The sequence below is a fragment of the Tachyglossus aculeatus genome, chromosome 7, assembly GCF_015852505.1.
Source record: "Tachyglossus aculeatus isolate mTacAcu1 chromosome 7, mTacAcu1.pri, whole genome shotgun sequence".
Taxonomy (NCBI): Eukaryota; Metazoa; Chordata; class Mammalia; order Monotremata; family Tachyglossidae; genus Tachyglossus; species Tachyglossus aculeatus.
Genome location: NC_052072.1, coordinates 6,684,616 through 6,700,077, shown reverse-complemented (window position 1 = coordinate 6,700,077; position 15,462 = coordinate 6,684,616). Strand labels below are relative to the sequence as shown.

General features: G+C 50.3%; 1 protein-coding gene across 2 annotated transcripts in view; it reads left to right on the top strand.

Annotated features, from left to right (window-relative positions):
* The first annotated feature begins 419 nt into the window (after positions 1 to 419).
* Positions 420 to 15,462, top strand: part of C2CD6 (C2 calcium dependent domain containing 6) — a 51,224-nt gene continuing 36,181 nt past the window's right edge. The window contains exons 1-4 of one of the 2 annotated variants that reach the window (XM_038749827.1): positions 420 to 657; positions 6,441 to 6,527; positions 9,788 to 9,839; positions 14,340 to 14,485. In XM_038749827.1, the coding sequence (XP_038605755.1) occupies positions 460 to 657; positions 6,441 to 6,527; positions 9,788 to 9,839; positions 14,340 to 14,485 (483 nt within the window). In that variant the 5' untranslated portion in view covers positions 420 to 459. The remainder of the gene's footprint in view (positions 658 to 6,440; positions 6,528 to 9,787; positions 9,840 to 14,339; positions 14,486 to 15,462) is intronic. The other variant, XM_038749828.1, reaches the window with a different exon arrangement.

The window sequence follows — 15,462 nt, the reverse complement described above, 5'->3', positions numbered from 1 at the left end:
GCAGCAGCATGAAGTATGGATTGAAGTGGAGAGAGACACGAGTCTCTCGTGCCAACTTGTACTTCCCAAGCGCTTAGTCCAGTGCTCTGCACATAGTAAGCGCTCAATAAATACGATTGATGATGATGACACACCTGATCACCTTGTAACCTCCCCTGTGCTTAGAACGGCGCTTGGCACATGGTAAGCGCTTAAGAAGTGCCATCATTATCGTTATGATTAACTGAGACCTGTCGCCGGGGGAGCCGTCGCCAGGGAAACCAGGGGCGCGCGGAGGGGGCGGGGCCACGGGAGGGCGGGGCGCCCGCGCGCGGGGGGGCCCCGGAAGGGCGGAGCGCATGCGCGCGGAGGGCGGGGCGCGTGGCCGGGTGGTGGCGCCTGCGCGTTGGCGGTTGCGGGGCGGTCGGTTGGGCGGCCCCGGCCCCGGCCCCCGGGCCCGGCCCCCCACGAGGCGGCGCCATGGAGCCCGCCTCCCCCAGGGAGCTCGTCAAGTCCCGCTTCCGCCACCTGCTGAGGACCCCTCTGATGCAGATAACCAAGGGGGCCGCGGGCAGCCGCGCGGGGCCGGAGGCCGGGCTCAGCAAGGCCTCGGAGCCCGCCCCCGCCCCCGCCCCCGGCCCCCCGGAGAAGCTGGGCCCCGCCAACATGCTGTTCAAGGTGACGGGGGCTCGGGGCAGGGGGCCCGGGGCCACAACGCACCCGCACCGGACCCCCACACCCCTCCACGGTGCCCCACATCTACTGCCACCCCCTTCGCCTCCCACAATGCCCCACGCGCAGAGCCGCCCCCTTCGCCTCCCACAATGCCCCACGCGTAGATAGAGCCGCCCCTTTCGCCTCCCACAATGCCCCGCGCGTAGATAGAGCCGCCCCCTTCGCCTCCCACAATGCCCCACGTGTAGCGCTGCCCCTCCACAGCTCCCACAGTGCCCTACGTGTAGAGCTGCCTCCCACAATGCCCCACGCGTGGAGCCGCCCCCTTCACCTCCCACAATGCCCCGCGTGTAGAGATGCGCTCCCACAGCTCCCACAATGCCCCACGTGTAGCGATGTTCCCCCCCCCCCCCTTCGCCTCACACAAGCCCCACGCGTAGGGCCGCCCCCCTCGCCTCCCACAATGCCCCACGTGTAGAACCGCTCCCTTTGCCTCCCACAATGCCCCACGTGTAGAACCGCTCCCTTTGCCTCCCACAATGCCCCACGTGTAGAACCGCTCCCTTTGCCTCCCACAATACCCCACGTATAGAGCCACCTCCTTCGCCTCCCACACTGCCCCAGGTGTAGAGCCGCCCCCTTCGCCTCCCACAATGCCCCACGTGTAGCAATGCCCCCCCGCCCCCCACAATGCCCCACGTGTAGACCTGCCCCCCCACAGCTCCCACAATGCCCCACGTGTAGAGCTGCCCCCCCACAACTCCCACAATGCCCCGCGCCTACAGCTGCCCCCTTCATGTCCCACAATGCCCCACAGGTAGAGCTGCCCCCCTCACGTCCCACAATGCCCCACGGGTACAGCTGCCCCCCTCACCTCCCACAATGCCCCGCGTGTAGAGCTGCCTCCCACAATGACCCACGTGTAAAACCGCCCCCTTCACCTCCCACAATGCCCCAGGTGTAGAGCCACCCCCTTCGCCTCCCACAATGCCCCACGTGTAGACCTGCCCCCCCAACAGCTCCCACAATGCCCCCGTGTACAGCTGCCCCCTTCACCTCCCACAATGCCCCACCTGTAGAGTTGCCCCCCTCGCCTCCCACAATGCCCCACGGGTACAGCTGCCCCCTTCACCTCCCGCAATGCCCCACGGGTACAGCTGCCCCCTTCACGTCCCACAATGCCCCACGCATAGAGCTGCCCCCCTCACCTCCCACAATGCCCCACATATAGAGCTGCTCCCCCACAGCTCCCACAATGCCCCATGCGTAGAGCTGCCCCTCTCGCCTCCCACAATGCCCCACGCGTAGAGCTGCCCCCCTCGCCTCCCACAATTCCCCACGGGTACAGCTGCCCCCTTCACGTCCCACAATGCCCCACGCATAGAGCTGCCCCCCTCACCTCCCACAATGCCCCACATATAGAGCTGCTCCCCCACAGCTCCCACAATGCCCCATGCGTAGAGCTGCCCCTCTCGCCTCCCACAATGCCCCACGCGTAGAGCTGCCCCCCTCGCCTCCCACAATTCCCCACGTGTAGAGCTGCCCCCTTCACGTCCCACAATGCCCCACGTGTAGAGCTGCCTCTTCACGTCCCACAATGCCCCACGCATAGAGCCGCCCCCTTCACCTCCCGCAATGCCCCGCGTGTAGGGCTGCCCCCCTCACCTCCCACAATGCCCCACGCGTAGAGCTGCCCCTTTCACATCCCACAATGCCCCACGCGTAGAGCTGCCCCCTTCACGTCCCACAATGCCCCACGCATAGAGCTGCCCCCTTCACTTCCCACAATGCCCCACGGGTACAGCTGCCCCCTTCACTTCCCACAATGCCCCGCGCATAGGGCTGCCCCCCTCACCTCCCACAATGCCCCACGCGTAGAGCTGCCCCTTTCACCTCCCACAATGCCCCACGCGTAGAGCTGCCCCCTTCACGTCCCACAATGCCCCACGCGTAGAGCTGCCCCCTTCACTTCCCACAATGCCCCACGGGTACAGCTGCCCCCTTCACTTCCCACAATGCCCCGCGCGTAGGGCTGCCCCCCTCGCCTCCCACAATGCCCCACGCGTAGAGCTGCCCCCTTCGCCTCCCACAATGCCCCACGCGTAGAGCCCCCCCCTTCGCCTCCCACAATGCCCCACGCGTAGCGCTGCCTCCCATCCCGCAATGCCCCACGCGCAGAGCCTCACCCCTCATTCCTTCATTCATTCATTTAATCGTATTTATTGAGAGCTTGCTGTGCGCAGAGCACTCCACGAAATGCTTGGGAAAGCACAATACAACGGCAGTGGTGTTCCCTGTCCACAACGAGCTCATAGTCTAGAAGGGGGTGGACAGACATTAATGTAAATACATTAAAATTACAGATCTGTACGTTAGCGGTGTGGGGCTGGGAGAGGGGAAGAGCAAAGGGAGCAAGTCTGACTCCCTCCTTCCTCTCCCCCCCCCCCCGCCGTACCTCCTTCCCCTCCCCACAGCACCTATATATATATATATATATGCATATATCTTTGTATGGATTTATTACTCTAATTTGTACTTATTTATTCTATTTGTTTTATTTTGTTACTATGTTTTGTTTCGTTGTCTGTCTCCCCCTTTTAGACTGTGAGCCCGCTGTTGGGCAGCAACCGTCTCTAGATGTCACCGACTTGGACTTTCCAAGCGCTTAGTACAGTGCTCTGCACACAGTTAGCGCTCAGTAAATACGATTGAATGAATGAATGACTCAAAAGGAAGTGGGAGAGGAGGAAAGTTAGGAAAGGGCTTCGTCTGGGAAGGCCTCTTGGAGCAGATGTGCCGGCAGTAAGGCTCTGAAGCGGGGAGAATGGTTGTCTGGCGGGTTTGAGGAGGGAGGGCGTTCCAGGCCAGAGGCGGGCCGTGGGTCAGTGGTCGGCGGCGAGACAGGCGACATCGAGGCCCAGTGAGATGGGTAATAATAATGATGGCACTTATTAAGTGCTTACTATGTGCAGAGCACTGTTCTCAGCGCTGAAGGGTAGCGGCATCAGAGGAGTGAAGGCCAAAAGGGAGGTGAGGGAGGAGGAGGCAAGGTGATGGACTGCTTTAAAGCCAGTGGCGAGGAGGTTTTGTTTGATACGGAGGTGGATCGGAAAGCCCTGGAGTTTTTTGAGGAGCGGGGTGACATGTCCTGAACCTTTTTGTAGAAAAACGATCTGGGCAGCGGAATGAAGTGTGGGCCAGGGTCGGGAGAAACGGGAGGCTGGGAGGTCAGCGAGGAGGCTGATGCAGTTGGAGAAGCAGCGTGGCTCAGTGGAAAGAGCCCGGGCTTTGGAGTCGGAGGTCGTGGGTTCTAATCCTGGCTCTGCCAACTGTCAGCTGGGTGACTTGGGGCAAGTCACTTCACTTCTCTGGGCCTCAGTGACCTCATCTGGAAAATGGGGATTAAGACTGTGAGCCCCCCCGTGGGACAACTTGATCACCTTGTAACCTCCCCAGTGCTTAGAACAGGGCTTTGCACATAGTAAGCGCTTAACAAATACTATATAAAAAAAAACCACATGAGGAAAAGTGCACCTCTCAACTGCCCCAAAACACCTCATGTAAAAAACCGCACCCCTCACCTCACCTCTCAAAACGTCGTATGGTTAAAACCGCACCCTTCACCTGCTCCCACCCTCCCTGTCTCCGAACAATAAGAATAATAACGATGGCATTTGTTACGCGCTTACTCTGTGCAAAGCACTGTTCTAAGCGCTGGGGAGGTTACAAGGCGATCAGGTTGTCCCACGGGGGGGTCACCATTTTTAATCCCCGTTTTCCAGATGAGGGAACTGAGGCCCAGAGAATAATAATAATAATGATGGCATTTATTAAGCGCTTACTATGTGCGAAGCACTGTTCCAAGCGCTGGGGAGGTGACAAGGTGATCAGGTTGTCCCATGGGGGGCTCCCAGTCTTCATCCCCATTTTCCAGGTGAGGGAACTGAGACCCAAAGAAGTTTTAAGTGACTTGCCCAAAGTCACACAGCCGACAATTGGCAGGGCTGGGATTTGAACCCACGACCTCGGACTCCAAAGCCTGGGCTCTTTCCACCGAGCCACACTGCGAACCAGGCTCGTGGCCTTAAATACAACCTCCCAAATCTTACCCATCGTATCCCTCTGGCCCTCGTTTATCTCCCCATCGATCAATCAACCAGAGCTGTTTCTTGAGAGCTCACTGTGCGCGGAGCACTGTACTAAGCGTTCAGGAGAGCACGTGGCATAGCAGATAGAGCCCGGCCCTGGGATTCAGCGTGGCTCAGTGGAAAGAGCCCGGGCTTTGGAGTCAGAGGTCATGGGTTCGAATCCCGGCTCTGCCACCTGTCTGCTGTGTGACCTTGGGCAAGTCACTTCACTTCTCAGAGCCTCAGTTCCCTCATCTGTAAAATGGGGATTAAGACTGTGAGCCCCCCATGGGACAACCTGATCACCTTGTAATCCCCCAGCGCTTAGAACAGTGCTTTGCACATAGTAAGTGCTTAACAAATGCCATTATCATCGTTATTATTATTATTATTATTATTATATTATTATTATTATTATTCTCATTATTATTATTATTGCCCTTCGGAGACGTGGTAGGTGAGAAGCAGCGTGGCTCAGTGGAAAGAGCACGGGCTTTGGAGTCAGAGGTCATGGGTTCGAATCCCGGCTCCGCCACATGTCTGCTGTGTGACCTTGGGCAAGCCACTTAACTTCTCTGAGCCTCAGTTCCCTCATCTGTAAAATGAGGATTAAGACTGTGAGCCCCAAATGGGACAACTTGATCCCACTGTATCCCCCCCAGCGCTTAGAACAGTGCTTTGCACATAGCGCTTAACAAATGACATCATTATTATTATTATTATTATTATTATTATTATTCAGAAGGTCCTGAGTTTTGATCCCTGCTCCATCAACTGGGGAAGCGGCGTGGCCTAGTAGATAGAGCAAAGACGTCCTTCTGGGAGGCGGGAGGTCATAGGTTCTAATCCCGGCTCCACTACTTGTCCGCTGCGTGACCTTGGGCAAATCACATCACTTCTGTGTGCCTCAGTTGCCTCATCTGTAAAACGGGGATTGAGACGGTGAGCCCCACATGGGACGGGGACTGTGTTCAACCCAATTTGCTTGTATCCACCCCAGCGCTCAGTACGGCGCCTGAAATAATAATAATAACGACATGTATTAAGTGCTTACTATGTGCAAAGCGCTGGAGAAACACAGTGAGCGCTTAACACATACCCCAATCATTATTATTTTGATCTGCTGTGTGACCTTGGGCAAGCCACTTCACTTCGCTGTGCTTCGGGTAGCTGTAAAATGGAGATTGGGACTGTGAATCACACACGGGACAGAGATTGTGTCGAACCCAATTTGCTGAGATCCACCCCAGGGTTTGCACGTATTTAATACTCCATTTATTTTATAATAATAATAATGACATGTATTAAGTGCTTACTATGTGCAAAGCACTGTAGAAACACAGTAAGCGCTTAACACATACCCCAATCATTATTATTTTGATCTGCTGTGTGACCTTGGGCAAGCCACTTCACTTCGCTGTGCTTCGGGTAGCTGTAAAATGGAGATTGGGACTGTGAATCACACACGGGACGGCGATTGTGTCAAACCCAATTTGCTGAGATCCACCCCAGGGTTTGCGCGCATTTAATACTCCATTTATTTTATAATAATAATAATGGCACTTATTAAGCGCTTCCTCTGTGCACTGTTCTAAGCGCGGGGGAGTTGATAAGCTCAAACGCCATAAAGGGGAAGTAAATCGGGTTTCTCTTTTGCAGATGCTGAAATTTACTCTTAAAAGACCCGTGAATGAAGAATTGAACATAGCCCCCGAGTTGCCCAGCTTGGTGCCCTTCGGAGACGTGGTAGGTGCCGGGAACCGAGACAAAATAAGCACCGTCCCCTTCCCGATAAAACGCGCTGGAGGTCGTGCCTCGGAACAGTCTGCGGAGATGGAATTTCTCCTGTTTTTGGTTCCGCGAGGCGTCAACGGGCCCTGCCGGGCCAGAGAGGGCCAGTAGGCCAAGAGAGCTTTCTCCCAAAGCCCAAGCCTTATTTCCCAAAGTTGACTATTACTGAGGAAAGCCCATCCAAATTGACTTACTTTTTTTTAAAAAAAAAAAGGAATTCTGGACCAACTTGCCACCGGGGCATCCGAGCCAGATTGGGAAGGCCTTTTCTGACGCCGGATCCTTTCAAAAAGAAATTGCTTCTTTTGTTGTTGCTCGTGGTTGTACAGTGTACTTTAAGCGCTTATTACGTGTCGAGCACTTTTCTAAGCACTGGGGTAGCAATCTATCAATCGTATTTGTTGAGCGCTTGCTGTGTGCAGAGCACTGGACTAAGCGCTTGGAAAGTCCAAGTTGGCAACATATAGAGACAGTCCCTACCCAACAGCGGGCTCACAGTCTAGAAGGGGGAGACAGACAACAAAACCAAACATATTAACAAAATAAAATAAATAGAATAGATATGTACAAGTGAAATAGAGTAATAAATATGTACAAACATATCAATCAATCAATCAATCGTATTTATTGAGTGCTTACTGTGTGCAGAGCACTGGACTAAGCGCTTGGGAAGTCCAAGTTGGCAACATATAGAGACGGTCCCTACCCAACAGCGGGCTCACAGGCTAGAAGGGGGAGACAGACAACAAAACCAAACATATTAACAAAATAAAATAAATAGAATAGATAGGGACAAGTAAAATAAATAAATAAATTGAGTAATAAATATGTACAAACATATCAATCAATCAATCGTATTTATTGAGTGCTTACTGTGTGCAGAGCACTGGACTAAGCGCTTGGGAAGTCCAAGTTGGCAACATTTAGAGACGGTCCCTACCCAACAGTGGGCTCACAGTCTAAAAGGGGGAGACAGAGAACAAAACCAAACATATTAACAAAATAAAATAAATAGAATAGATATGTACAAGTAAAATAGAGTAATAAATATGTACAAAAATATATACATAAGTGAAAAGGGGTAGAGATGGGTTTATCCAGTCGGAGCGAATCCTTGTCCCACATGGGGCTCACAGTCTTAAGTAGGAGGGAGAACAGAAAATGCACCTTCATTTTCATCCTCATCCTCATTACAGGCAATCAGTCAATCAATCAATCGTATTTATTGAGCGCTTACTGTGTGCAGAACACTGGACTAAGCGCTTGGGAAGTCCAAATTGGCAACATATAGAGACGGTCCCTACCCAACAGTGGGCTCACAGTCTAGAAGATAGGCAAGGTAACTGAGGCACAGAGAAGTGACGTGACTTGCCCGAGGTCACACAGCAGAGGTGTGGCGGAGGCAGGATTAGAACCCAGGGCCTTCCGACACCCAGGCCTGGGCTGTTTCCATTAGACCACGTTGCCGCCGGGAATTTGGAGTCCACGAAGGGTTCCTCCAGTGCCCAACCAATCCGTATCTCGAGGAATAATAAGAATAATTATGGTATTTGTGAAATGCTTAGTAGGTGTCGGGTGCTGTACTAAGCACCGGGGTGGATGCAAGCAAATCAGGTTGGACACAGTCCCTGTCCCCCATGGGGCTCACAGTCCCAATCGAGAAGCAGCGTGGCTCAGTGGCAAAGACCCCGGGCTTTGGAGTCAGAGGTCATGGGTTCAAATCCCGGCTCCGCCAATTGTCAGCTGTGGGGCTTTGGGCAAGTCACTTCACTTCCCTGGGCCTCAGTTACCTCATCTGGAAAATGGGGAATAAGACTGTGAGCCCCCCGTAGGACAACCTGATCACCTTGTAACCTCCCCAGTGCTTAGAACAGTGCTATGCCCATAGTAAGCGCTTAATAAATGCCATAAAAAAAATAAAATAAAAATTTAAAAAAATCCCCATTTGACAGATTAGGGAACAGAGCCACAGGGAACTGAAGTGACTTGCCCACGGTCTCCCAGCAGATGAGTGGCGGAGCCGGGATTAGAACCCAGATCCTTCTGATTCCCAGGGCCCGTGCATTATCCACACTGCTTCTCAAGCTAACTGGTAGTTCCTCCATTCCAGTTTATCTTTCCTGTGTTCCTGTCGATAAAAGGGAAAGAAGCCGCCAGTTTGTCTTTCCTGTTCCTGTCGATAAAAGGGAAAGAAGCCACCAGTTTGATTTGCCTCTTAGTTGGTCGATAAAAGGGACAGAAGCCAAATTCATCCCAGAACCAGGTCCGGTGACTTGACACGACACCCGCCTGTTTCCCTTCCTTCGTCTCCGATAACTTCCATCGTGTTCGCAGTGCTCCATTCCTGGAAAACCAATCAATCAATCAATCAATCAATCAATCGTATTTCTTGAGCGCTTACTGTGTGCAGAGCACTGGACTAAACACTTGGGAAGTCCAAGTTGGCAACATATAGAGACAGTCCCTACCCAACAGCGGGCTCACAGTCTAGAAGGGGGAGACAGAGAACCAAACATATTAACAAAATAAAATAAATAGAATAGATATGTACAAGTAAAATAAATAAATAGATTAATAAATATGTACAATCAATCAATCAATCGTATTTATTGAGTGCTTACTGTGTGCAGAGCACTGTACTAAGCACTTGGGAAGTCCAAGTTGGCAACATATAGAGACAGTCCCTACCCAACAGTGGGCTCACAGTATATATGTATATACCTGTATATATGTTTGTACATATTTATTACTCTATTTATTTATTTTACTTGTACATATCTATTCTATTTATTTTATTTTGTTAGTATGTTTGGTTTTGTTCTCCGTCTCCCCCTTTTAGACTGTGAGCCCACTGTTGGGTAGGGACTGTCTCTGTATGTTGCCAATTTGTACTTCCCAAGCGCTTAGTCCAGTGCTCTGCACATAGTAATCGCTCAGTAAATACGATTGATGATGATGATGATGATGATAGAAGGGGGAGACAGACAATAAAACCAAACATATTAACAAAATAAAATAGAGTAGATATGTACAAGTAAAATAAATAAATAGAGTAATAAATATGTACAAACCTATATACATATATACAGGGAGTCACTAGGCCAGTCAGCCGACGAGAGGGAGAGGTTTCCAGAAAAAAAAAATGAGAGAATTGGTGGGGGGAAGTCGCAGACTTGAAACTTTCGGCTACACCGTTGCTACTTTGCTTCCTGTAGGTTGGCTGCCTCGCTGTTCACATTAAGCAGTGCAAAGATTTTACATCCAAATGTATCCTTTCTCAAATTTCCTCCACACGCTTTAAAAGTGAAAAAGATCCGCTCCAACTGAAAAGGAACGGGAGAGGTTAAAACCTCACCACCCTCAAAATCTTCCTATTTATGGGTTTTTTCCTCCTTTTGCCTTTCTTTTTTTGCTGCCTTTTTACTCCTCCGCTCCTTCCCCGTGTGTAGTTCAACTTTGGAGAGCCCACACCGACTGCTCCGGCGAACGGCCTCTGTGGCTGGAGAGGCACGGCGGGGTTGCGGAGGTTATCCGGGAAGCCCGATGCCCTTCCGGAGAAGACCACGCCGTTTTTCCTCCTTTAAAGACCGGCTTGTCATCAGGGTTCCTGTGAGATTAAGGCCATGAGCCCCAGTCCGAGCGCCGGAGCCCGTAACTCCCCGTCTCCTGCCCACCAAAACCGACTGTGAGCCCACTGTTGGGCAGGGACTGTCTCTATATGTTGCCAATTTGTACTTCCCAAGCGCTTAGTCCAGTGCTCTGCACACAGTAAGCGCTCAATAAATACGACTGATGATGACTTTGACTTCGGGCACTTAATGTGCCGTGTCCCGGTATCCTCTCTTGGCCCACTTTGGCGGCAAAAGTGAATGGGATTTCAAGGGTCCCGGGCTGCGGAAGAGTTTAATAATAATAATAATGGTGGTATTTGTTAAGCGCTTACTATGTGCAAAGCACTGTTCTAAGCGCTGGAGGGGATACAAGGGGATCAGGTTGTCCCACTCGGGGCTCACAGTCTTCATCCCCATTTTACAGATGAGGGAACTGAGGCCCAGAGAAGTGAAGTGGCTTGCCCGAGGTCACACAGCTGACAAATGGCAGAGCTGGGATTCGAACCCATAATAATAATAATAATAATAATAATAATAATAATAATAATAATAATAATGGCATTTATTAAGCACTTACTATGTGCAAAGCACTGTTCTAAGTGCTGGAGGGGATACAAGGTGATCAGGTTGTCCCACTCGGGGCTCACAGTCTTAATCCCCATTTTCCAGATGAGGGGACTGAGGCCCAGAGAAGTGAAGTGGCTTGCCCGAGGTCACACAGCTGACAAATGGCAGAGCCAGGATTCGAACCCATGACCTCTGACTCCCAAGCCCGGGCTCTTTCCACTGAGCCACGCTGCTTCGCCCAGCAGTTTGCGTCCTTTTGACCCATAGTGGCGATTCAGAGGGGTCCCATCCCCGGGGCCCTCGAGCTCCACTTTATCCTGAGACTGGTGGTTTTGGGGTTTTTGTTTTTTTAATGGTATTTGTTAAGCCCTGAGTCGTCTACACCCTCTGTCCCCAATTCCTTTGCACATAGTAAGTGCTTAACAAATACCATCATTTTCATTACAAGGTAATCAGGTTGTCCCATGTAGGGCTCACAATCTTCATCCCCATTACTATGTGTTATTACTACGTACAAACATATATACAGGTGCTGTGGGGAGGGGAAGGAGGTAGGGTGGGGGGGGGGGATTCATTCATTCAATCGTATTTATTGAGTGCTTACCGTATGCAGATTACAGTACTAAGCGCTTGCGAAGTCCAAGTTGGCAACATGTAGAGACGGTCCCTACCCGACAGCGGGCTCACAGTCTAGAAGGAGGAGACGGACAATAGAACAAAACATATTAACAAAATAAAATAAATATGTACAAATAAAATAAATAAATGGAGTGATAAGTACATACAGATGTATATACAGGTGCTGTGGGGAGGGGAAGGAGGTAGGGCGGGGGGGGATTCATTCATTCAATCGTATTTATTGAGCGCTTACTGTGTGCGGAGCACTGTACTAAGCGCTTGGGAAGTCCAAGTTGGCAACATGTAGAGCCGGTCCCTATCTGACAGCGGGCTCACAGTGTAGAAGGGGGAGACGGACAACAAAACAAAACATATTAACAAAATAAAATAAATAGAATAATAAATAGAATAATAGGTATGTACAAACATATACAGGTGCTGTGGGGAGGGGAAGGAGGTGGGGCGGGGGGAATTCATTCAATCGTATTTATTGAGCACTTACTGTGTGCAGAGCACTGTACTAAGCGCTTGGGAAGTCCAAGTTGGCAACATATAGAGACGGTCCCTACCCAACAGCGGGCTCACAGTCTAGAGGGGGGAGACAGACGACAAAACAAATTAACAAAATAAAATAAATAGAATAAATCTGTACAAATAAAATAGAGTAATAAGTATGTACAAACATATATACATATATACAGGTGCTGTGGGGAGGGGAAGGAGGTAGGGCAGGGGGGAATTCATTCATTCAATTGTATTTATTGAGCGCTTACTGTGTGCAGAGCACTGGACTAAGCGCTTGGGAAGTACAAGTTGGCAACACAGAGAGACGGTCCCTACCCAACATTCATTCATTCATTCAATCGTATTTATTGAGCGCTTACTGTGTGCAGAGCGCTGTACTAAGCCTTCAGGTTGTCCCATGTAGGGCTCACAGTCTTCATCCCCATTACTATGTGGCCAGCACGGGCCTAAGCACTGGGATAGATACCGACTGGTCAGGTTTAACCCAGTCCACTTCCCACATGGGGCTCAATCCCCATTTCATTCATTCATTCATTCAGTCGTATTTATTGAGCGCTTACTGTGTGCAGAGCACTGGACTAAGCGCTTGGGAAGGCCAAGTTGGCGACCTATAGAGACGGTCCCTACCCGACAGCGGGCTCACAGTCTAGAAGGGGGGAGACGGACGACAAAACAAAACATATTAACAAAATAAAATAAATAGAATAAATATGTACAAATAAAATAAATAGAGTAATAAATACGTACAAACATATATACGTATATACAGGTGCCGTGGGGAGGGGAAGGAGAGGGAGGGGGGCATCCCATTTGACGGACAGTGCTCTGCACACAGTAAGCGCTCAATAAATACGATTGAATGAATGAATGAATGTTTGTAAAGATTTATTACTCTATTTATGTTATTTGTTCATATTTACTATTCTATTTGTTTTCTTAATGATGTGCATCCGGCTTTACTTCTATTTAGTCTGATGACTTGACACCTGTCCACACGTTTTGTTTTGTCGTCTGTCTCCCCCTTCTAGACTGTGAGCCCGTTGGTGGGTAGGGACCGTCTCTAGGTGTTGCCGACTTGTTCTTCCCAAGCGCTTAGTACAGTGCTCTGCACACAGTAAGCGCTCAATAAATACGATTGAATGAATTAATGAATACGGTTGAATGAATGAATGAACAAGTGCTGTATATATGTATATATATTTGTACATATTGCTCAATAAATACAGTTGAATGAATGAATGAACAAGTGCTGTATATATGTATATATGTTTGTATGTATTTATTACTCTATTTTATTTGTTCACATTTATTCTATTTATTTTATTTTGTTAATATGTTTTGTTTTGTCGTCCATCTCCCCCTTCTAGACTGTGAGCCCGCTGTCGGGTAGGAACCGTCCCTAGATGTTGCCAACTTGGACTTCCCAAGCGCTTAGTCCAGTGCTCTGCACACAGTAAGCGCTCAATAAATGCGATTGAATGAGGGAACTGAGGCACAGAGAAGTGAACTGACGTGCCCGAGGTCACACAGCAGACAAGTGCGTTTAGAACCCATGACCTTCTGATTCCCAGTCCCGGGCTGTAGCCGCTACGCCGTGCTGCTTTCTCCCAATACGCGGTTATCAGGTCGGACACGGTTCGTGTCTCACGTGGAGCTCACGGTCCGAAGCAGAGGGGGAAAGGTCTTTTCCTCTCCATTTTGCAGGCAGGGTAACTGAGGCCCGGAGAAGTGAAGTGACTTTCCCCAAGTCACACAGCCCCAAGCAGCGGACCGGGGGAACTAGAACCCAAGTCTCCCGACTCCCAGGCTGTCGGCCGATCTTCCCTTTCCAGCCTGTGAAATGCATATTTATTTGTACATGTTAATTAATTAATTTATTTATTTATTTTACTTGTACTTATCTATTCTATTTATTTTATTTTGTTAGTATGTTTGGTTTTGTTCTCTGTCTCCCCCTTTTAGACTGTGAGCCCACTGTGGGGTAGGGACTGTCTCTAGATGTTGCCAACTTGGACTTCCCAAGCGCTTAATACGACTGATTGATTGTGAGCCCGCCGTCGGGATACGGACCGTGTCCACACGTTGCCGACTTGGACTTCCCAAGCGCTCAGTACAGTGCTCCGCACACAGTCAGCGCTCAATAAATACGATGGCAAGAAATGCCTTAAAAAAAACAAGCCGGCTGCCGTTCTCTCGGTCGCTTTTAAACTTGTACATTTCTATCCTATTTATTTTATTTTGTTGGTATGTTTGGTTCTGTTCTCTGTCTCCCCCTTTTAGACTGTGAGCCCGCTGTTGGGTAGGGACTGTCTCTATGTGTTGCCAATTTGTACTTCCCAAGCGCTTAGTACAGTGCTCTGCACATAGTAAGCGCTCAGTAAATACGATTGATTGATTGATTGATTTTAAAGGTACGCTTCCTAAAAAGACTTCCAACTCTCTTCAGTCCACAAACACAGTCGCTCGAAACTGGTGGTCCGCATCGTTGTTAACCGAATCGTGAAGTTCACGAAGCCTCACCACCTCAGATCGAAGACGAACAAAAAGGTCCTCGAGGTGAAGTTTGATGAAGTCAGGTATTTCTCGGTTCAGGTATCGTTCAAGTTTCTTTTCTAATGTACGGTACTTTCCGGTTCGGAGGCGGGTTTAGAGAGCGGACGCTTCACACACACCTGACGCCAGCCCGCTCACTGCACCTCATCATCATCAATCGTATTTATTGAGCGCCTACTGTGTGCACAGCACTGGACTCAAAAATCTCCAGTGGCTACCAATCAATCTGCGCATCAGGCAGAAACTCCTCACCCTGGGCTTCAAGGCTGTCCATCCCCTGGCCCCCTCCTCCCTCCCCTCCCTTCTGTCCTTGTCCAGCCCAGCCCGCACCCTCCGCTCCTCCGCCGCTAATCTCCTCCCCGTACCTCGTTCTCGCCCGTCCCACCATCGACCCCCGGCCCACGTCCTCCCCCGGGCCTGGAATGGCCCCAATCCCTCTGCCCCTCCGCCAAGCTCACTCTCTTCCTCCCTTCAAGGCCCTGCTGAGAGCTCACCTCCTCCAGGAGGCCTTCCCACACTCAGCCCCTTCCTTCCTCTCCCCCTCGCCCCCCTCTCCATCCCCCCCATCTTACCTCCTTCCCTTCCCCACAGCACATGTATATATGTTTGTACATATTTATTACTCTATTTATTTATTTATTTTACTTGTACATATCTATTCTATTTATTTTATTTTGTTAGTATGTTTGGTTTTGTTCTCTGTCTCCCCCTTTTAGACTGTGAGCCCACTGTTGGGTAGGGACTGTCTCTATATGTTGCCAACTTGTACTTCCCAAGCGCTTAGTACAGTGCTCTGCACATAGTAAGCGCTCAATAAATATGATGGATGATGATGATGTACTAAGCACTTGGGAAGTACAAGTTGGCAACATATAGAGACAGTCCCTACCCAACAGTGGGCTCACCTCCATCTTGTCCGTCTCCTGGCCCCCGATCCCTGACCCCCACTCTCCTTCTGGCCCAGCCCTTCTCCCTCTTCTCCCTCTTCACATCCGACGGTCCACCATCGGAGTTCT